The sequence below is a fragment of the Xyrauchen texanus genome, chromosome 7, assembly GCF_025860055.1.
Source record: "Xyrauchen texanus isolate HMW12.3.18 chromosome 7, RBS_HiC_50CHRs, whole genome shotgun sequence".
NCBI lineage: Eukaryota > Metazoa > Chordata > Actinopteri > Cypriniformes > Catostomidae > Xyrauchen > Xyrauchen texanus.
In genome coordinates this window covers 13,131,061-13,153,910 of record NC_068282.1, presented here as the reverse complement: position 1 = coordinate 13,153,910, position 22,850 = coordinate 13,131,061, and the positions used below count along the sequence as shown (strand labels likewise).

Here is a 22,850-nt window from a genome sequence, read left to right as displayed (position 1 = left end):
ACTTTTAAACAATGTCTACTGCAGAATGTATACAAAAAATACAAAACAACTGAAGTTATTGACATTCATTTATAATTCTTGAAATATGACACTAAATTATTATTAAAACATGTCAACACAATTAGAGAGGAAACCACTTGATTACAGATAACTAGCCAACATCACATAACACCTTTTACGAGACAACGTATATATTTTCCATTTTAAGATCAGAGATCACAAATCCCAAGAACGATTTTAAAGATATAAAATGAAGTATTAATAGTGTGCTGTTTATGTGCTAATCACAAGTGACCCTTCATATTAATCTGATTCATCAGATTCCCCCACTTCTTCCTCCTGATGTCCACTAGTTCTCTCATCAGAGTCCTGGGTCTAAACAGATGGGCCTAAATAAATTAGAAAATGATGATTAGAAAAAATCATATACATATACCTTCACTTCACTTTGCAACTGAGAGGACTCTTGCTTTTCTTCATTAGCTGCCTGTGACCTTTGTGAGAGTATCTCTTCACCCTGAAAAACAACATGTTGGTAATATTGTCATACATAAATGCTACACTCTTCATTAAAGAGTAGAGTTCTTCATCATTCTTCACTGGATTAATCTCGACAATACATCTAAACTTTAGTCTTTGAGTTAACTATCTGAGCTATATTACACAGCGCTCAACTTTAGGTCTCTGTTCTTCAGGTTCCCCATCCAGAAGGCCTCCTGGCAGTGGTTAGAGTGAGCATGGCCTTCGAATGATACACAAACTGCTCCAGATTTTCTTCAAGGCTGGAACTTGATTGGTCAGCCCTGTTTCTTGCCTAATCTGAAAATGGAGAAGCAGAATTATGACTCGATTATGGAAACGAGGCTGTGAGGGATAGACTATATAAATAAAAATTTGTGTTGGTGAGAGCAAACAGAACTATACAGCATTTAGAGGTAGAAACGCACAGATCTGTTCTCTTTAGGTCCTGTGGTTTGATCTTCCATACATAGCACGATGAGCAGCTGGGTCAGCCACAGGGCTGTACTCAAGCTGGGCACTGTACTTCGGAAGTTCTGCAGGAACTGAAAAGCATGTCTGGGCATATCTGGGCATATCTCTCACCATGGACAGATGGTTACACTGCAATCTCTCAACTATTAGAATGCAGGGGTTGTGAGCACTGATGCTCTCACCTGCTGAGCTAATCCAGGGTCAGGTCTGTCTCTTCTTCGAGTCGGCTGGCCAGGACTCCCAGGGCACTCCTCAGCACAGCACGATGCCCCAATCCAGAGAAGCCAGCCCTGAAAATAAACAGCAGGGTGAAAGCTGGTAAAAAGATTTTGAAAACTGAAGTGTAATTACAAGCACCAAACAGAACTGAAAACAGAATCTTGACAGCTTTCAAACATTGCTGGTAATGCTGCAAACAGATTTATATAAATAATTTTGATTCAGACTGATTCAGTATCAAACATTCAGACCGAATAGGTCTGTTTTGACCTATTTGTTGATGCGAAAGAACAATTTGCAAACAAATATAGACATTACCTAGCTTGCAGGCAAGTTTTACTCTGCACAATAGCAAAATCTAGCTGATGAGACAGTTTAGGCAGAGGAAAACTATAGATATTCACCATCGAAATTGCCATGAATTTTACGTTATTTACTTTTGTTTTTATATACAAAAGTGGCGTTTCCAGGACTGGAAATGAACATTTTAAAATGCACTGATATTTCCAGGTTTTCCATGACCATGTGAACCCTTCACATATCTTAAAACAGAGAAGTTGAATAGAACATTGTTGGGAAGGGAAAGGGAGATCTACCATGTCACTCAATATAAAGCTTTACATTATATTGCTTTACAAACACACTATATGACTGGGCAAAAAACATATGTAATTTTATAAGTCAACCTCAAGGAAAATATAAAAAATAATAATAAAAAAGGCATGTCATGACCCCTTTAATACATATAAGGTATATATTAATGTTGTTAAAATTAAAGTAATTAAAAGCATTAGACTGTTGTAATTGTATTAATCTAATTGTAATGGTCTAATTATATGGCCTGGTTTTGTTTTTTGTTGTTGATGAATGTAGAACTCTCTCTCTGCAAGGACAACAGGAAACAGGTCTTCAGGATACGGTAAGCTTTTAATTATCTTCTTTCCACAATATTTTACAGACACTACATATAAATGGCAAAACACTGGGTCTGCTTGTCGGTCACTCTCCCCTCCTCTGTGGCTGCTGGCATTTTAACCGCTCTCCTCACTCTACTGCAATTAGAGACAGGTGTTAGACATAATTTGGCCCAGGTGTGAGCGCCCTTACCGCTTCTCTCTCCCGGACGGGCGCTTGACCACGCCCCCGCTGCCACAATGAATAAACATCATAACTAATGATATTTAGCTTTTGGTGAACATTTTGTCTCAAGGAAAGGGTACTTGTGCCTAACTGATGGTGCTGTATGGGCTATTATATTACACAATAACTATGTTTACAAGACTGTCAATGGAAATGTGTGTGTACCTGAAAGTTATTGTGGCAGTTCTCCAGGTGTGTGCAAAGTGTGGGCAGCAGCTCAGTGCAACAGGTGGCGATTTCTCACCACTCTGTTTTTCTTACTCTAAAGAGACACCAGATAATCTTCATTTATCATCATTATCACATGTGTATCAATAAGTACCAATTAGAACATTAAAAGAAAAAAGTCCTATTTGGATAAATAATGTTAAGATGTGTGTGTTCATACTTTAAGAAATTGAGGTTTCTTAGAAGAAGCAGAAACCAAACTAAAATCCAGTTTACACCATATATCTTCCAGCAGGAAGTGCAACTCAGCAGAGCCCAACTGCACTTCGTCCCTGACCTACACACAAAACAACTTTCAATCATAGCATACAACACATTTTGCCAAGAAGCAAAGCATGTACTTGTACTTAGAACTGTACAGCAAACTGTTTTAACCTTGCTGTGTAGCTCAGTGTCCAACAGTGTTCGGGACTGAAGGCCACACTGTAGCACACTCAGAGCTTCAACGTCCAGCTCTCTGAAGAATAGATAATAGGAAGATAGACTGACCCCTGATTTGGCATCCTTCTCTGTCTTCTTCTCACTCTCTTTCTCTGGATGGTCCTGCTACAATACAAAAATGTAAATACTTGAACTTGTGTCAAACATCCAAAAATACTTCTGCTTTCAACTGATCAAAATTGAGGGGTAACTGTAGTAAAATCTCAAAATAGTTTAGTTACATAACTGAAAGCACATAAACTCTAACATATATTCTCCACTTCAGTAGTCTAATCTAACAGGTGTTCAATGTGTCAATGCATGTGAGGGACAGGATGTGACAACATATGTTTTACCTGTTGGGACTCCTCTGCCTTCAGCACTGACTTGTCTCCTAAAGAGTTCTTACTCGACTTCCTTTTCTTTGCAGCTGACTCTAAACACACACAGAGTAAAGAAATGACCCTATCTGAAGTGAAATACACACAGTGGGAAAGTTTTGTCATCTATCCAGCAGGTTTACCTTTCTTTGATTTCTTTAGTGGAGCATTGAAGGAGGAGGGTATCATCCCCTCAGCACACTCTCCATCAAAGTTAGCCGGAGGAGTAATGTAGCCTGGTGTAGCTAGTACAACACACCAAAACCTAAACTTTTACAGAGAAAACAAGCCCCACAGAATTCCGCACTCTTAGCAGTAAACCTAAGGTTTCACAGAGCAAATATTTTTGATATAAAATACATAGAAATTGCAGATAAATCCACAACGGGAGATATATTTGCAGATAAAGTTACAACGGGAGATATAAAGAGTTGAAACATGTCTTAGCGTATGACTACAATACATTTAAAAGTGTACTGCTTAAAGTAAAGAGTATAAACTGTCTCTCTGTTACATGTCAAGCATGTCTGCAGTAAACTCTGAAGGTAAGTGATATTCTGAAAACGAGTTACAACCTTCATTTTCATCTCAGGATCTTTCTGCCTGCAAAACGTATTCACCACCACCAATTAAGCAAACATGATGGTATAATATATATATATATATATATATATATATATATATATATATATATATATATATATATATATACATATCTGTATTATACATATAGTACATGAAAATGTACAATATATAAAATATTTAAACTAATTAAAACTCAAGTTAAACAAATTAGCGTCAATTCATAATTACTGATTGTTATTGTATTTTAAAGGAACATTTCCTCATTGTAATTTCCTCATACTAAGCTATTGTAAAGCTTCAGAAGATATGGAATAAAGCACACAAGTTATTTGGACTATTTTTGTGGTGCTTTTTGTCATTTTAGGAGCTATCAGTTAGAATTTTTGGCTTAGCATATCTTTTTGTGATCTATGTACTAAAACACAAGTCATACATGTTTCATGGCGGTAGTACTGGTTACATAAATTTCCTTTTGGGGAAATATATTAAGTCAGTTCTGAATTTAGTACTCTGTGATGAAGAGGTGCACTAACCTCTCTGAACCAGTTGATGGTGTGGAAGAGCAATGAACAGATGAACTCCCTCTCTACCTTCTCCACAATCTCCATGTCAGTGAGGACAACAGGACATCCTGAAACAGCACACACAACTCACAATTAAACACTCCCAGTGGAACATACCAAAAAGGGATTTGACTGTGAGCTTCATTGCCCTCTTGAGATCATTTTATGTATCATGCATGCCTCTTTAAACACTGTTTTTCCACATCATCCTCAACATAATAATAAAAAACAAGTCACGCTATAGAATATAATGAACTGTTGTTAAATAAACTAATAATTATTTGGTCTTCTAATTTTTGGTTAGGTAAAATGGCTGATAAACTTGTGCAAGGTGTGATATATTGCCAATTTACTCCATACACTTAAAATAAATCAGAGGTTGTGCTAGATTTTTGTACAGTTTTAGACATTAATATAACATCTGCAATGAAAATAATATGTCAGTTTCAAAGGAATCTGTGTGTGGTGAGACCCTCCAGGGCACAACAGTTTAGATACATATCAAACATGATGTCGGTAGAATCTGTAAGGTTAAAAGTACAACTGGTTTACAATGTGTACAAATAAAACTAGTCAAGACCTAACACACTTAACATAGCATCAATCTCCTCCAGACCTCCCTGGTGCTGCACTTCTTCATACAGCCTCAGGAGGCAGAAAAATGGGGACAGACACAGAGGAGACAGATGCCTATGAATGAGAGGGTGTGAGGGGAGTCAGTAAAACTGCCCCTCTTACAGAGGTCTCTTTGCATGATTTGGTACCGAGAATTTCTCCACATTGTGACAGGTACAGTTAAGTACAGTTTCAACTACTGAAAACAGTCTATCAAACACCAACAACAATTAATGGAATAGTTCACCCCAAAATGAAAATTTGCTGATAATTTACTCACCCTTTGCCAGGAGTTTCATTCTTCATCAAAACAGAATTTAAAATTTGTAGGATTTCATTTCAGGACTCCACCTTTAAAAAATGCAAGTGAATGTACTCTGAAATTTTTTTGATGGTACAAAATTAATATTTAGGGTGCATAAAAATAATCCACACGACTCCAGTCTACAAATAAAGTTCTTCTGAATGCAAACGATTTATTATTTTTAGAAACAAAACAAGACTTATATTATTTTTAACAAAAATTGTTCACTTCCGTAAATCTCTGTGACGTCCGCTCATGAGAGGGATGACGTAAGCTCGTCGGTAAGGTCACACGTCACGTGGAGGAAGAGGCAAGAAGCATGTCATTGTTTACAAGTGGAGCGCTGTACAAAAATGTAATTGTCTTTGCTGGAGATTTGTATATGTATAAGTGTATTGTTCAAAATGGTAGTTTGGTGTGTGTATCCAGGATGCTTCAACCTTCAGAAACCCCAAAGAAAATGCACACTGGGAAAAGATTTAACTTTTCATCGATTGCCTATACATGATCATGAGCGATTGAAGCTCTGGTTTATCACGCTGAACCTGGTTATCAGTACACCCCTACATCCTCTCAAACATTGGAGGGTGTGCAGTGAACATTTTACCCCTGAGGATTTCAGACCATCGAAAGAAACAAAGGGTCGATATCTGAATTCATCAGCTGTGCCCGTGCTGTTTTTCCAGCAAACTCAGGTATGTGTGAAAACTTTGTCATTGTCACGCCTCCCTCGGGCTCTGCACCCCTGCTCTGTTTAAAGGTGGAGGTCTGAAATGAAATCCTAAAAATCTTAAATTCTGTTTTGATGAAGAAAGAAACTCAGATGATGAGTTAATTTTCAAATGTTCATTCTTGGGTGAACTATTCCTTTAAAAAGGTGTCATTTAGTAATAGGTTAAATTTTCACTTTATTTTGCACAATATTTATCCAAAACTATCCCCAAAAGTGAGTTGAATTTGACAAAACTTCCCTCAGGGGATGTTCAGTATGCTCAAAATTGAAAATTGATTCATAGATAAAGTCATAAAGTAGAATTGCTTATATATAAAACAATACAATTCTATGGAATGTGCATTTTTATAGCAGGGTAAGTGTGTGCATATGTGTTAGTAGTTCTAGGGCTGGTCTGACCTCTTTCTCTTGACTCCTGCTGGTTGGGGTGTGTCTGCTTTGAGCTGTTGGTCTTGAGTCATTAGTGACAAAAGATTGATGGCAATTCCTCCGACTTTCCTTCTCATCCAGATTATACACCACAGAGGCAGGAAACACAAACGAACTGAGAGACATATAGGCAAAGGGTCAGAAGGAGGTCAACAAATATAAAACTACTAAAACAGAAACACTTCACATTAAAGTGTCCATGTAACACAATTTTCAAACTACTGTAATTCATTACTTAGTAATAACCTTGTGAACTATTAACACATTATGTACACATAGCTAATTTGTATTAATACGTGTATTAGTGCTGGATATTGATACAGATTTCCTGATTCAGTTTGATTCCGACTCCCAAGCTCTCGAGTCAATTCAATATCGATTCATATGGGTACATTTCTGTATAATATCCATTTTGCTTACATATAAAATAAACTCTCAGCTAAAGCACTTAATTATAAAGGGACCTTCTAACCTTCTAGGTACAATTCGATTGTGTGGATCTCGTCTTTGGACACACAGAACGAGTTAAACCAAACTTTTACTCCCAACACACACTGAAAGGATCTCTGTGCTAATAGCATCTCCACTACACTACTCAATCATTGGTGAGGGAAATCTGAACATTTACCTGCCAATTAATCTAAATTTTTTGTCGCATGGCATGAGATTTTGTCGCACATGTGAGTGATTTACTTTTATTATAGAGGGTTGCCACAGAGTGAAAGATAGACCTTGGGATTTAAGAATCATATCGAGATCGTTCAAATGAAGGTCGCTATGCAGCGGTTTGATCTGTGCAGATGAAGTAGATAAATAACTAACATATTTAAGCATAGAACAATATAAATTGATTTACCGGTCCTCTTGATGAAAGATCGTAATGATAATATGGTCATACATGAGCCATTTATGACCCCTGAATGAGTCACTCACACTGATATACCAGGTCCAAGGTCATCGAAAAAGTGTTCCTGGAAATCCTCTAACACACTCTTCCGATCCAAGCCTGAGAATGACATAAGGATCTAAAAGACTCAAGCAATTTGATGAATAGCTTGAAATGGGCTCTCTTTTGTTGTGTATTGATCTTTATTATTGTTATACATGTTTATACATGGTAGTCACTGATCAGTCACTGTTCAGATTTAAGGGCCAAAGTGCGGTCACATATACACCTGCACCAAAGGACCAGTTTGCAGGTTTGTAGCAAGTTAGCCAGCTCATCATAACAGAGAGCAGCAGCTTCAAGAGAACACTCACTGCATGAACGTACCAGCTCCAACAGAGCCATTACATATCACACACACACAGATCAGAGTATTGTTAATACATTACATTCCAAAACAAAGATAAAACATTTTTTAATACACTCACTAAGCACTTTTTTAGGAACACAGTGTTTCTCATTAATTACCTAGACTGTGGCGGCCCACCTAATTTGTCCCGCCACAGTTTCATAATGAACCGAAAATATTTTTACACTTCCCATAACATAAAAGATTTCTTACGTTGTGTTTTGCACAATTACTTTGGCAAAGCAGCAAACCAATTATCTAAGGTTAACGCTATTACCAGCGGCTCTGACACCATAACTATTTTCAGCATCTGAGGAGCAAGTTCAACATTTGTAACCACTTTTGTTTAATTTCATTGATGGCTCAGATTGTCCGGGACAAGTGGATTTTTAAAGAGGCAAGTAAAACAGAATTTTACTTGCCGACCGGACAAGCAGACAGATTAAAACATCAATAACAAAAAAAATAACCAGCTACATTTGTAATTTTCTCTCCCCTCATGTTTCGCAGGCGCACTCGACTGGCATGATCGATATTTCCATGGGAACGTTCATTGTTCTCAGGGCGGAGCGATCATGTCACTGATTGCTTGTCGAGCAACACCTGTTCCAGCCTGATTGCACTCCCTACATATGCCCTGCTCATGTTTCTTTGCCAGATTATTATGCTTGAGTAATAACCTCTCTCTCCTTGTCTAGCTGGACCTGTCTTGTCACTCTGTTGGTTTGCCCGCGTTGTTTGGGTTGTGGTTTGCCTTCCAGTCTTCGCTGAGTTCAGCCTGGCAATCCACAAAGGAATTCCGCTCTATGTCCGCATGCCAGGGATCTACACTACTGCTGTAGCTAGCATTGTCTGCTGAACAACCCTCTCTTTCCCTGGGGAGGGGCGTGCTTTGTGCCCAGTCAGGTCATCCCTGCCTTCCTCGACCTGGGAGGAGACAGGAGGGGAAAACAACAACAAAAAAACACTAAATCGGCAAGAGAAAAAGGCCAACACGGTGCGAAAGAGAGTTCTCTGATGTACCGTCGCGTGGTCCTTGAACACTCCTCCACACTCCTCGGCGGACGAGAGCCGCTCCTCTCCGGGCGAACCGGAGTCAAACCTCCGACCCCCAGCGGACAGAACGCCCCTCCGCTTTTCTGGTGGCACCTGGGGACATTCCTCCGCCCCTGGCAGCGGCAATCTGGCATTGTTTTAGCAAACAGATAGTCCCTGCCCAAAACAGAAATTGACATGTCGCATCACTCAAATAAATAGTATTGTTTTGAAAAGCACCACAAAGCCACAGTGTTTACAACTTATGAATGTCTTACTTTTATTTAAAGTCTGCACATTAAACTGGAATTTGAGAAAGGATTTTAACATAAAAAAATGTCATGCTTCACCATTAAGCTGCAGCGTGTCTCTCACCTGGATGTGCCCTCCCTGCTCCTCTTGCCCGAACGCAAGGTGGCTGACCAGGTGAAATAGTAGTTTGATCTGTTGTGAGGTCAGGTTATCCATGTAGTCCAGAATACCCTGTCACAAAACCCAAAAACACACCATCACATTTAAGAACCAACAATTCCCCCAATCAATCCCCCCAAAAGATTTCACTCAATAGGTCAAGTGAAAGACTTAAAGACAAGGTATAAATAGGCCAAAAACAAAAATTATATCAATAATATTTATCGACCCTCATCTTGTACTGTTGCTTTATTTACAAATATCTTAGTAACAGTGCTCCAACACTTGTTGTGTGTTTTTAATTTCCATGACTTTTTAATGACCTTTCCTGTTGTTTGAGATTATTAATATATAGATTTAACAACTAGAGTCTTATGGATTAATTTTATGCTGCCTTTATATGCTTTTTAGAGCTTCAAATTTCTGGCAACCATTCACTTTCACTTTATGGACCTACAGAGCTGAGGTGTTCTTCTAAAAATCTTCATTTGTGTTCAGCAGAAGAAAGAAAGTCACACACATCTGGGATGGATGAGAGAATTTTCCTTTTTGGGTGAACTATCCCTTTAAAGCATTTTGATGAAAGTAGGGCAGCGCTAACCTGAGCAAGACATTTGAAGGTCTTCTGCTGGAGGGTTAAGCACATCTTAAGCACTCTCTCCCCCCCTTGTTGGCTGTGGTTTGCATTAGTGGAGCAAAGGATGAACAGCACCAACAGATCAACCACCTAAGAGACACAACAAGTAGCATTTAACCTTACATTTGGTGTGAAAAATATTTCAATCATACAAAGGAAATGTAAATCAATCACACCTTGTGTTCCTCTGGCTCAACAACATTCTCTTTGGCCTGCAAATAAATAAATATTGATGATATTCAAATCACTTCATTTAAAATATCATACCCAGAATGGCAACTTTACATGAAACCAGTGAATATAATATAAACTCTCTTACCCTCAGCCAGGCCTCTGAGATGGACTTCTGAAAGTGGATAGCCAACTTTATAACCTCCAGAATCAAAGCCACACTGTCCTGACCACTGTTGCATGATGGGATACTGGATGACCTGCACAAAAAATTATACAATGTACAGTAAAGAAACTCTACAGTTCTGTCTGAAACTTTGATTTCTACAACAACAACAAAATAATAATAATTAAAGGGATAGTTCATACAAATATCAAAATGCTCTCATCATTTACTTATCCCCAAGATGTTCCACACATGTATGACTTTATGTCTTCTGTGGAACACAATAGGACATGTTAAGCAGAATGTTGGCCTCAGTCACAATTCACTGTCATTACACCTTTTTTCCATACAATTAAATAGTGACTGAGGCCAACGTTCTATTTAACATTTCCTTGTGCCTTATTTATTCTACCTATAGTAGTTTATTTGTTTCTGTTTTGGAGCTTGACAGCCCCTAGTGACTACACATCTTTTTGTATGGAATAGAACAGAATGAACAGTCTTCAAAACTTCAAAATGAGTAAATGATTACAGAATTAACACTTGAAAAGAGAGCTACGAATAGTCTAAAAAAAGAGAATAACAAACAAAAGAGAAACAGGAACATTTCTCACCTTGCTATTTTTTTACTGTTCGTTCAGTCTGCAGCACTGCTGGCAAAACACACTGCTCCAACTCTAGCTTTTTACCACCACCTGAGCATTACCAATGGAACAAGAGAAAAATGACTGCTCTTCTGCATGAGGAATTTTATTCAAAACTGTTTCCCACAGAATCAGCAGTTCTGAACACTCAGTTTGGTACATGACTGACACTGCTTTGAAACGCTCATATAAACGGATACTGTGCGCAGAGTGCTCATGCATCATGGTAAATGCAGCTGCATATGTGAATGGTCAAATGCTCTTATAGGACAAAAGGCAAGTCTTGGCGAGGTATTAATGTCACAGTCAGTTATATTGTAATTGAATGTAACCAGGCAGGACTAAAAAAGCACTTAATAGGAATTCATGTATTATATAATAACAATGCAGTGAATATTACTCTAAATTACTATTAGTCAAGTACGCTAGTTTTATTTTGCATTTGATTACTTTTGTATTTATTTTCACTTGATGAATGAATTTACTTGTTGATGTTACAGTTAGATACATGAAAAATAATTTTCAATATTTGTTCTATTGCTTGCAACAATGTTTTTGTTCTTCCGTTTATGACCAACTGCTTACTAGTATTGAATAATTACTTGGAAAAACTTCATTTGAGCTGCAGGCTGCATGACATTGTTTTCCTTTAATTTGTTAATATTTACATTCATGTTGAAGTTTTTCCAATAAAGGAGTGTGTTGAATAGCATATTATTTTTCTGCGGAGGTCTTGAAGTTGGTATCGAGAATCCTGAAATATTACTGTTAGTATTGACTACTGAAAATGTGACATCCCATCTTTCCTATCTGTATAAAGGTCAGATTAGAGCGCAAAGGTTTAAAGGTCTGACCTCATTAGCATCAGATGCAGAGATGGAGTGCAAGATGAACTTCACTACAACAGGAAGATCCTCCAACTCCAGAGCAGACAGAGTTCCGTTCACTGCCTCACGCACCTGACAGACAGAGATGGGGTGGGGAGAGAAAAGATCATAACACAACACTTTTTGTAAGATGAATAAGCATGGGATCAACCGTGGGTGTGAATTTCGCAAATGTATATGTTTGTGAGTCAGATACCTCTAACAGTAATGCAGAGTTGAGATTTGAGTCAAGTCGAGTCATTTTTATTTGTATAGCGCCTTTCACAACACACACACAAGCCGAAGGCAGCTGTGGCAAGAAACACAAAACTCCATAAGATGTTGGTTAATGGAGAAAAATAACTTTGGCCGTTTCAGGCTGGACAAAGCATCCAAAATTGGCATGGTGAGCTGAGTGTTCTGCTGAAGTATACCACTGCACAAGTGAACAGACATAAATACAGACACACATAAATACCATGTATAGGATGATAATAACTACATATAATCACACACAATTACCGTCAGTGACATAATTACTAAACCAAAAACAGGTCAACATAATCTCAGCCTCAGACGACACATAAACACATAAAGTTCAATGACTGTCTGAGGCATACTGCACACAAAACAATCTTGTTCCAGTAAGCTGCGATCCGATTGCCTGATTTGACGCAACTTCAGTGAGTGTGGGCACATTGTTTTTTTAAGTCAATCTGCCAGGAAACAAAGTTGTGTTTATAAAGTTTGATACAATGAGCACTTTTGAGGATGAATTAATCACAGGATTTGCCAAAGTGACATAAATCTTTTAAAAGATATTCAGAGTTTTGTTTAAGTTAATTAGTAAATTAAAAGAAGCTTTTACAGACACTTCTATCCATCCACAAAGTGCAGGAACACTACAGGTTCTGATCCGGCACTGATTGACCAGGCTCAGCTAATGCTGACGACCTTCACTTCTCTGGCCATGTCTCCATGATGGGAGTCCTCAAGTATTTCTGGTAGACTGGTGATTATGTCCCACTGAATTTCAACAGGAGCCACAGACACCATCTGCATCAGCTTACTACTCAAATCCTACACAAACAGAGACAGAGCAATGAAATCAGCCAGACATTACCAACAGCAGGACTGCAAATTGGCTTTAACAAGTAAACTGTAGTTTTAATACAATAACAGTAATAATTTAATACAAAACTGTAATATTAATACAGCTGTGATGCAAAGGAAATGTATAATTACACTAATTTTGTGGTTTTGAGGCTTGTTTAAAGAGGATGCATTAAATTGATTGAAAATAATTGGAAAAACTACTGTAAAGGCATTTATAATGCTACAATTGACAAGTTCTTCAAAAATAAATTATGTATTCTTCAAGCTTTCTGTTCATCCAAGAATCCTCTACTTATAGTTAATTAAAGCAGCTAGTTTAGGACCTGTGAGGAGGACCTTTTTCTTGGATTCTTGCTGTGCATCTGGGTTGTCCACTTCTCACTCTGTCACAGTTAGGTCAAGTTTGTTTTATTCTTTTAAAACAGAAGTGCATGGAATAGCCTTCATCTCTCAAAAGAACAATAGATTGATAAATTTAATGAGAAATATGCTTCATTTTCGTTATTTTTAAAACTGAAATTTGACTTGAATGTGTAAAGAAACTTTACTGTAAAGTAACTTAAAAATGAGGTATGTCATACCTCAGCTGAAAAAATAAACTATATTGCGATTTCCACACTTCAATAAGTAGCACATCCATTTTATGCATTCTAACAAAAATAAATTTTACTTTAGTACTAAGTTAAAATATTAAATGATTTCTTAAGGATTATGTAACACATTTTTTTCTTAGTAGACTGGTGTAATGGCAGCTGAAAATCAGGCTTAGCCATCATTTACATTTACATTTATTCATTTGGCAGATGCTTTTATCCAAAGCGACTTACAAAAGAGGAAAACATAAGCGAATCATCTTAAGGAGACAGTGGTACGAAAAGTGCCGTACTACAAAGTTTCACTATCATCAGAATAGTATACAAAACTTTAGATTTAAGTGCAACAAGAATTGTAAATTTTCTTACTTTTTTTTTTTTTGTGACTGGTTAAGTGCTCTTGGAAAAGATGTGTTTTTAGCAGTTTTTTGAAGATAGAGAGTGATTCAGCTTCACGGATTGAGTTGGGAAGGTCATTCCACCAACGTGGTATGATGAAACTGAAAGTCCGGGAAAGTGTTTTGGTGCCTCTTTGTTTTGGTACAACAAGGCGACATTCCTTAGCCGACCGCAGGCTACTGGTGGGAAAGTAGTTCTGCATAAATGTTTTTAGGTATGCTGGAGCAGACCCAGTGACTGTTTTGTATGCCAGCATCAGAGCCTTGAATTTGATATGTGCATCAACCGGTAGCCAGTGGAGAGAGACAAAGAGTGGTGTAACATGCGCTTTCTTTGGTTCATTAAAGACCAGACGTGCTGCTGCATTCTGAATCATTTGCAGAGGTCTAATAGCACATGCAGGAAGGCCTGCAATGAGAGCGTTACAGTAGTCCAGTCTAGTTATGACAAGTGACTGAACGAGCAGTTGTGTGGCATGTAGAGAGAGGAAAGGTCTTATCTTCCTGATATTGTAGAGTGTAAATCTACATGATCTTGCAGTCTTTGAGCCTTTCAGCCATAATGAATGAAAAATTTATTTTATTACAAACAAAAACACTTATTTACGATTATGGAGATTATATCTCTGTAATCTATAACCACATTACACTTGAGAAGTTAAAATACTTGGTTGAAAATGAACACTTTTTTCCTTAATTCTTTCTCATTGTGTGAGAAGAATACCTTGCAGTCTACGATTCGGTCCAACAACTTTAACTGGTTAATTATGAGACAGGGAACATTGAGGGCCATCCACACTCACACTGGAATAGAGCACATTGCAATCACAAATAACATTGATTCAGGGCAATGAAGAATATATTCAGAATATATTACTGTAAATAGAGTGTAACTGTTATTGTGTACAGTACTATACCATTAGAACAACACAAAGATTATGCTAAATAAATGGAATAATGCATGATGTACAAGTAATGTGGTAAAACAATTTAAAATAATGACACTTTTACCGCTCAAACATGAATTCTGGAAGCTTTTCAAACAATATGTTTATAACCAGGGTCTAAATGTAGGACAAAAGAATAGAAAAACAAAACATAAACCATTTTTCTCACTTGGGGTACTATGATCATATGTATGGTGGAATGGGGTGTACATCTTGTTTTACCTGTAGCATCTCTATTCCAAGCAAAAAGCGAACCCGACTTTTCTGATAGGAGCCAGAACTGATATTAGAGAGAAAATAGATGCCATTTTATAAGAGTAAATTAGATTAAAAAATTATTTCAATACAAACACTTTTTGCTCATTGTTTCGTACATTTCTGTCCAGCAGATGCTGGCACACAGGGAAGCAGGCCATTTCTGAATCTCTCTGGCTCTTCGTTGTATGTTTCCAGCCCAGATATAAACTCCTGATTGATCTACCAAATAAGTCATGCAACACCGTAAATACATTTCTAATGTAATGAGCTTCCTCACACCGATCAGCCACAACATTAAAACCACCTGCATAATATTGTGTAGGTTGTGTATGATATTCTTCTCACCACAATTGTACAAAGCGATTATCTGAGTTACCATAGACTTTGTCAGTTCGATCCAATCTGGCCAGGAGATCAGCAGTTACAGAAATACTCAAACCAGCCCATCTGGCACCAACAATCATCCATGCGATTATCTAATCAGCCAATCGTGTGACAGAAGTGCAGTGCATAAAATCATGCAGATATAGGTCAGGAGCTTCAGTTAATGTTCACATCAACCATCAGAATGGGGAAAAAATGTGATCTCAGTTATTTGGACCTTGGCATGATTGTTGGTGCCAGACTGGCTGGTTTCTGTAACTGCTGATCTCCTGGGATTTTCATGCACAACAGTCTCAAGAATTTACTCTGAATGGTGCCAATAAACAAAAAACATCCAATGAGTGGCAGTTTTGTGGATGGAAATGCCAGGCTGATGAGAGAATTCAATAGAGAATGGCCAGACTGGTTTGAACTGACAAAGTCTATGGTAACTCAGATAATCGCTCTGTACAATTGTGGTGAGAAGAATATCATCTCAGAATGCTATTGTTGTGGCTGATCAGTGTAAAAAAGTAGTATATTGATGCTTCTCACATTGGGAAATCTTGGATTCTTTCATAGATACTGCTGGAGCCGCTTTTTAAATATATCTTTGTCCACAGCTGTAAAAATTTAAAAAATCACATGACAGCCGTCAATGGAATAAAATCTGTTAGGTGAAATGTGAATATTTTCAGATTTACCTAAATTGCATACATATATACTTTCTCATTATTTGTCATCTTACCAATTTCATTAGCTGTATTGCCAGGAGTCAAAGCGACACCAGATTCCTTCAGGAACTGAACAAAAACCGGGTGAGTCCGGGTGCAAGTTCTGTAGAGAAGACTTTGTGGGTCGGCCACTGCTCTTGGTCTTTTTGGACTCTGCATAAATAAGGATGAATTATAAATATTGACTTTTTTAACAACACTAAAATGTACTATGACTTTTACTTTGTTCAGAATATCATACAAACATACAATTGTTAACGTGAAAAGTGGAGATTTATAGTAAAAAAAAATATTTATACTGAAATATTTGTCTGTTTTTCCCAAAGTGATTGCAATGCTTCAGAATACATATTAAACCATTGGAGTCATAGGGATTACAACTGTGAATTTTGGATATTTAAAGTCCAGGTCGCCATTCACTTCCATTGTATATAAGCTTAAAGAGCTGAAATATTCTTCTAAAAAATTTTGTTTGTGCTCAGCAGAACAAAGAAAGTCATAAACATCTGGGATGGCAAAAGGGTGAGTAAATTATGACACATTTGTCATTTTTGGGTGAACTATCCCTTTAAAAAAAGACTAGGCAGTATAAACAATACTGTGCAATATGAAGTACAAAGTACACTGGTATTCAATTCTAAAAATAGCCAGATTTTTATATTCTAAATAGCATACTATACTATTCGTATTACTGCATAAATAGTAAGAGTAGTTTGCTATCATCATTAACATAGCAAATGTTTTTGAATGTGACATCTGGAACTTTGGTATGTCAAGGGTGGAATATTCGTCCACTGTGGTGAATGAGCTTTTCTTCGCATCATCTTCAACTCAGATTAGATTAATGAAATAATTAATGGAAAACTTTACCTATTAAAGTTCAAACAAAACAGTGAATTCACATGAGTCAGTGCTATGTAACAATGACGTTCTTTATGCAAAACAAACAAATTAATTATATGTTTCTAAAACTGGTAAACAAACATTTTGCAGACTGACAGACTCGGATAAAGTGTTATTTAGCGAGAGCTTACATTACAAAGCCAAGCACTATCGACGGTGACCTTTATCCTAAGGTAAGTGCCCGCATTGCTGAAGTTAAGGGTTTGTAATTGACCTGTTTTGTTCATTAATGCGGATTAAATTAAGACTGAAACATAACGGGCCGGTTTCCCGTTAAGGGCTTAAAATAAACCAGGACTAGGCTAATTCTACTTAAATTAATCCACACTAAACAACTGACTTTCTGAGATGTTGCTTAAGTTTGGATTAACTAGTTCTAGACTACAGAGTCTCAGATTAAGGTAATCAAGGACAAGTGAGATCATCTTTTGGAAACCCGATTAGATTAATGGCATGCACATGTGGCTAAGGAGAGGTTGCTATAAAAACCTGGTATGGAATACTTGTAATTCATTAGTCTTAAGGATTGTGTGGAACAGGAGTCACTACACTTAACCAAAAAATGGATAAAGGCCGAAGAAAACGCTCAAAAAACTTCAGTGAATTTGAGAAGACCCTTTTTAAACAAATTGCATCAAACTATCCTGTAATTGAAAACAAACAGCATGATTCAGGTACAGAAAACAAGAAGAAGAAGGCATGGATTTCCATATTGAATGAATTCAACTCAAATGAAAAAGTAACCAAACGGACACTCCGACAAGTTCAGGTAAGATTTATTGTTGCCCCATTCTTACAAATCAGTCAATTATAAAGGTTTTCATTAATGAAATGTAAAAAGAAAACAATATTATATAGAACTCCTACTTCAGAGTATATATTATCTTGTAAAGGTCCTGTGGAAAAACATAAAAATAAACCTGAAAAAAAACAACTGCTGCTACGCGTCAAGAGCGTTTCAAGATAGGTGGGGGACTCCCAGTTCCACCAGACACAGAGGAGTTGGGGGACTTGTTGGCTGGGATTATTGAAAGTCAGCAACCCCTGGAAGGTATTCCAGATGATGACCATTTGGACAGTTCAGGTGAGGAATCTTTCAAAGTCTCATTTTATAGGACACGTCTCATTTACAGTAACATGTGCTATCCCATCCAACATAATTAAATGCAATGCAAGTCATGTCTTGTAACAAAAATTAGGTAATGACCTTTATTGTTGAAGTCAAATGTAATGCTACATTTTTTTTTCCATACAAAGATGACCTGATCTTGACACAGGACTTGGGGGGGTGCAGGGAACTGTCAAGATGCTCAAATGAATCCAGCAGCAGCCAGCACCAACATGCAGCAGCATCCAGTCTCCTGCAGTAGCATTAGTCAGCATCCAGCAGTCTCTAATCCAGGCAGCAGGTCAAGAGGGAAAAGGATGACCATTCATGAGAAACTTGCCATAGAGTTCCATGAACGTAAATTACAATATTTAAAAGAAGAACATGAAGTCAAAATGAAAATTCTTCATCTTGAGTTGTGTATGAAAGAGAGACATGAAGCAGCAGCAGCAGTGTCAATTGACTTTGGAACAAAATCTCAGTTAAATAAATAATTTCCTGAATTTTTTTTACCTGTCTATGCCAATCATTTATGTATCACTCAAGGCTCATTTATGAGAAGTGCTGCAAAGCAAAAGCATCTCTGTAAGCAAGTCCATTTCTGTCATTGGCTAGCTCAGCGATAGGGACATGTTGGTCATCATCATCTTCAATATCAGGGTCTGGGCAGCCACACTGTTTAAGACAATTATGAAGCACTGCTGTTGCAATAATAACAATGCAGCACCTTCTAGGTTCAAACCGCAGTGTATTTCGGAGACACTGGAAACGATTCTTCCATACACCAAACATGCGCTCTATTAGCCCTCTGGTGAGCATGTGAGCTTGGTTATAGCGCTGTTGCTCTGGTCTGACTGGATGGAGATAAGGGTGAACAAGAAGTTTGTCTGTGCATACCCACTGTCACCAAGTACAATTCCAGAGTGTTGTCTTGTTTCAAACTGACCGTACAAAGAGGAGTTGTGGAAAATACTTGAGTCATGAGTTGAACCTTTCCAACGTGCAACAATATTGCAGAACTGCATAGTGGGAGTGCACACTCCTTGTACATTTATTGAAAACCAGTTTTTACGATTTCTGAATTCCACAGCATCTGCTGTAGAGGGACACTTGATGGGAATGTGGCAGCCATCGATACAACCAATGACTCCAGGGAAGTTCCCATATTCATAGAAATCTACCTTGTAGGTGGCCTGTTCAGCAGCATTTGGGAATTTGATGAAATCCTTTTTCAGTTCACATATAGCACTGCAGACTTTGTGTACTATTTTGCACACTGTTGATTCACCTACACCACACAAATCCCCAGTTTCACGATGGAAGGTTCCACATGCCAAAAACCTAAAGGTAATTAATATTTGTAAGGAAGGAGAAATAGGGGTGCCCCTGACTAAGTCACCTGAAAGCTTGGGCTGCAGCAAACCAATTATTTCTGTTGCATTTTCCTTTGACATACGGAAACGGTCAAGAAAATGTAAATCATCAAAATCATTTAGTGGGTTGCTCCTGTCTTTCAGCAACCTTCTTTCTGGTCTTGGTGGTGGTCTCTGATTGTCGTTGAAATAGTCGAGGTAATCCATTTTCTGCAACTGTGAACGTGAGCCTTGAGGCAAGAAGTTTTTAATCTGAGGTTAAACCTGCTTCTGACCAGGTTTAATTTAAGACTTCATTTAGATCTGAATTAGGTCTAATCCTACTTCTAGAAATCCGATTGTCTAAATCGAGACTAGTGCAAGTCTGAGACTATTGTAATCCATGTGTGAGAAAGCTACTTCAATAAATCCAGGTTTAAAATGACATTTAGTCTACGACTAGGCTTAATCCCCGTACGGGAAACCGGCTCAACATGTATATTTGCGTAAACAGCCTGAAGTACTTCTATCACACTGCTTCCCGCGCTGCTGTTTCGTAGGACTGGAATCGATTCCTCGATTCTGAGGAGTTGGGAATTGAGAATCGAATTGAATCGCTGGAATCGACTCCAAAGCTGGAGGCTATGGCAGAGTTGAGTTAGGGTCCCAGTTCACATCAATAAATCTGTATGTTAAAGTTTAAATGATCAATTTGTGCACTTATAAATGCGAGATGTAATGCTTCTGTACTCGTTCTGGACATTTTTACAAAAATATATATATAATAATTACTAAAAGTTTTTACGCACATTTTTTAATTAGCCTACATTTTACACAATTTTAAATTCTTTTTTATTTTAATAAAATATTTTACAATATTTTAATTATTTTATGAAATCAAATAAAAAAAAACAAACATTTTAAATACACGTTGTAAAACTGTATAAAATAAACCTTACAACAACCTGGATTTTTAACGTGTATTGAGTGTATTGTTTGGACATTTTATTCAGTGTAAAAAAGTTAGTGGTCAGTTACTGTACATTATAATATAAACCCCTATCTAAACAAGCGAAAAATAATCGAAAATATGAGTCTGGAATCGACTCAAAACCAGGAATCCCAGTCGATTGCCAACTCTCTGGAATCGCACATCCCTACTGTTTCTTTAGGGGTCGAGATGAAATTCTCAGTCATGTGGATATAAGAATTGTTTAGGGGCGTAGCTGTATGCCTTTGTCCTTTATCTATGTCAGTCTTTAAATAAAGAAAAACACATTAACAATCAATAACTATGAACAGAAAACAATAAACCTTTTCTATTTTGAAACAATAAACGGAACGTTTTGATGACAGCCCCTTACGTTCTAAGGGATAGTCTTAAAAGTGGGCGTGGAACGTCTGTCAATGATTGGTCACTTAAGAGCACACCGCCCACAAATATAAATGGAACGTTAGTGCTGTTTCTTTCGTAGTAGCCTGTATTGCGTCGAGGAGTAAACATGGCTGGAATAAAATCATTTTACGACATCACAGCCAAAACGCTCACTGGAGAAGTGTTCAAGTTTTCATCTTTACAGGGCAAAGTGGTACTGATCGAGAATGTCGCCTCTCTTTGAGGAACAACCACCAGGGATTACACCCAGATGAACGAGCTCTATGAGCGTTTCTCAGACAAAGGGCTTGTGATTCTGGGAGTCCCCTGCAACCAGTTCGGACATCAGGTGAGAAGATTTCTCGTGAACGTGAAAACTGGCCTATGACGCACTTGGATGTGCCATGTCCTGCTGCCATCATGCACCTGTGCATGCACCTGTCTGCATTTTATAAACGTTTAAGATTGGAGGACAATCCATTAACAAATTGCAGTAACGTAATTATAACGTTCTTTAGTTCATTGACCAACATTCCTTAATTTTACCATGCTTAAAAAAATCGTTAAAAATGTCAAAAAGGTCATTTCAATAAGTTTTATATTTATTTATATATCTCTCAATCGCCTGCTGTTACCGTGAGGAACTTAGAATGGAAGTGAATGGGGCTAGTCCATAAACGTTAAAATACTCCCTGTTTTAAAAGTATTTTCACATCCCGTAAACATTTTACGTGTTACATGATTTTAGTGTGATAAAGTCGCTTACTAACCTGATCTATGTAAAGTTATATCCAATAGAAATAACTTCGTTGTCATGACCATTAAATGTCAGTAAACCCTGTAATCTGGTAAACCCTGTAATGCTGGTAAATCCATCGTTTTATCATACTGAAATCATGTAGCCTAATATTTGCATCTTGTGCCAATCATTTTGAAACTGTTTATTTACTGGCCCCATTAACTTCCATTGAAAGTGATTTAACCTTGATTTTTGCTGTATTTAAAAAAAAAAAAAAAAAAAATTATAAAGTTAAACAAGTAAAAATATGATGTGTGGTAATCAGCAAAAATGTGTTTGCATCTTATGCCTTTTTGTTTTATCTTCACTTTATAGGAAAACTGTAACAACGAGGAGATCCTGATGTCCCTGAAGTATGTCCGTCCTGGGAATGGCTTTGATCCCAAATTCCAGCTTTTGGAGAAGGTCGATGTGAATGGGAAAGACGCTCATCCTCTCTTCGTCTTTCTCAAGGAGAAACTTCCATTCCCGAGTGACGAGCCAAGGGCCTTCATGAGTGATCCAAAATTTATTGTGTGGAGTCCAGTGTGTAGAAACGACATCGCATGGAATTTTGAGAAGTTCCTCATTGGATCCGATGGAGTGCCATTCAAACGCTACAGCAGAAGATACCTGACCAGCAACATTGAGGGAGACATCAAGAAACTTCTCAGCATAGCCCACTAAATGTTTATTTGATGCTTTAGTATGCAATGCAGTGGTTTAGGGATCAAACAGGTGTCAAAATAAATCAATATTCCAGCTTCTAGGCCGTTTGCAATGATCTCCATATTTTTTACATAGCATGCTGTGCTCTCGTGTGCATGATTTTTGTTGTGTTTGGACATTGACTTAATGAAGATGCTCCTTTAAACATGCTTGTCTGTGGGGGGTATCTGATGCCATTCAAAAGTCCTTACTGAACAGTTTCATTTAGCCCATGCTTGCACAACATGCTTGTTGTGGACCAATAAAAAAAAAATTCTACTTGTGCATGTCTTAAGGCTTCATTTTTCAATCAGTTCTGCTTTGGTCACTGGGAGAGGACTTTATTTGTTTTTGTGTAATGCTGTACTCCCCATCAGGTGCTT

General features: G+C 37.6%; 1 protein-coding gene and 1 pseudogene across 1 annotated transcript; one reads left to right on the top strand and one right to left on the bottom strand.

The window, feature by feature from the left end:
• Positions 1–124: 124 nt before the first annotated feature.
• LOC127646586 (Fanconi anemia group D2 protein-like) lies at positions 125–16,324 on the bottom strand (annotated as a pseudogene).
• Positions 16,325–21,070: 4,746 nt separating this feature from the next.
• gpx1b (glutathione peroxidase 1b) lies at positions 21,071–22,750 on the top strand. The gene is made up of 2 exons (XM_052130142.1): positions 21,071–21,330; positions 22,096–22,750. Exons 1-2 carry the CDS (start codon positions 21,109–21,111, stop codon positions 22,444–22,446), a joined length of 573 nt encoding a protein of 190 aa, XP_051986102.1. The 5' UTR covers positions 21,071–21,108; the 3' UTR covers positions 22,447–22,750.
• Positions 22,751–22,850: the final 100 nt, after the last annotated feature.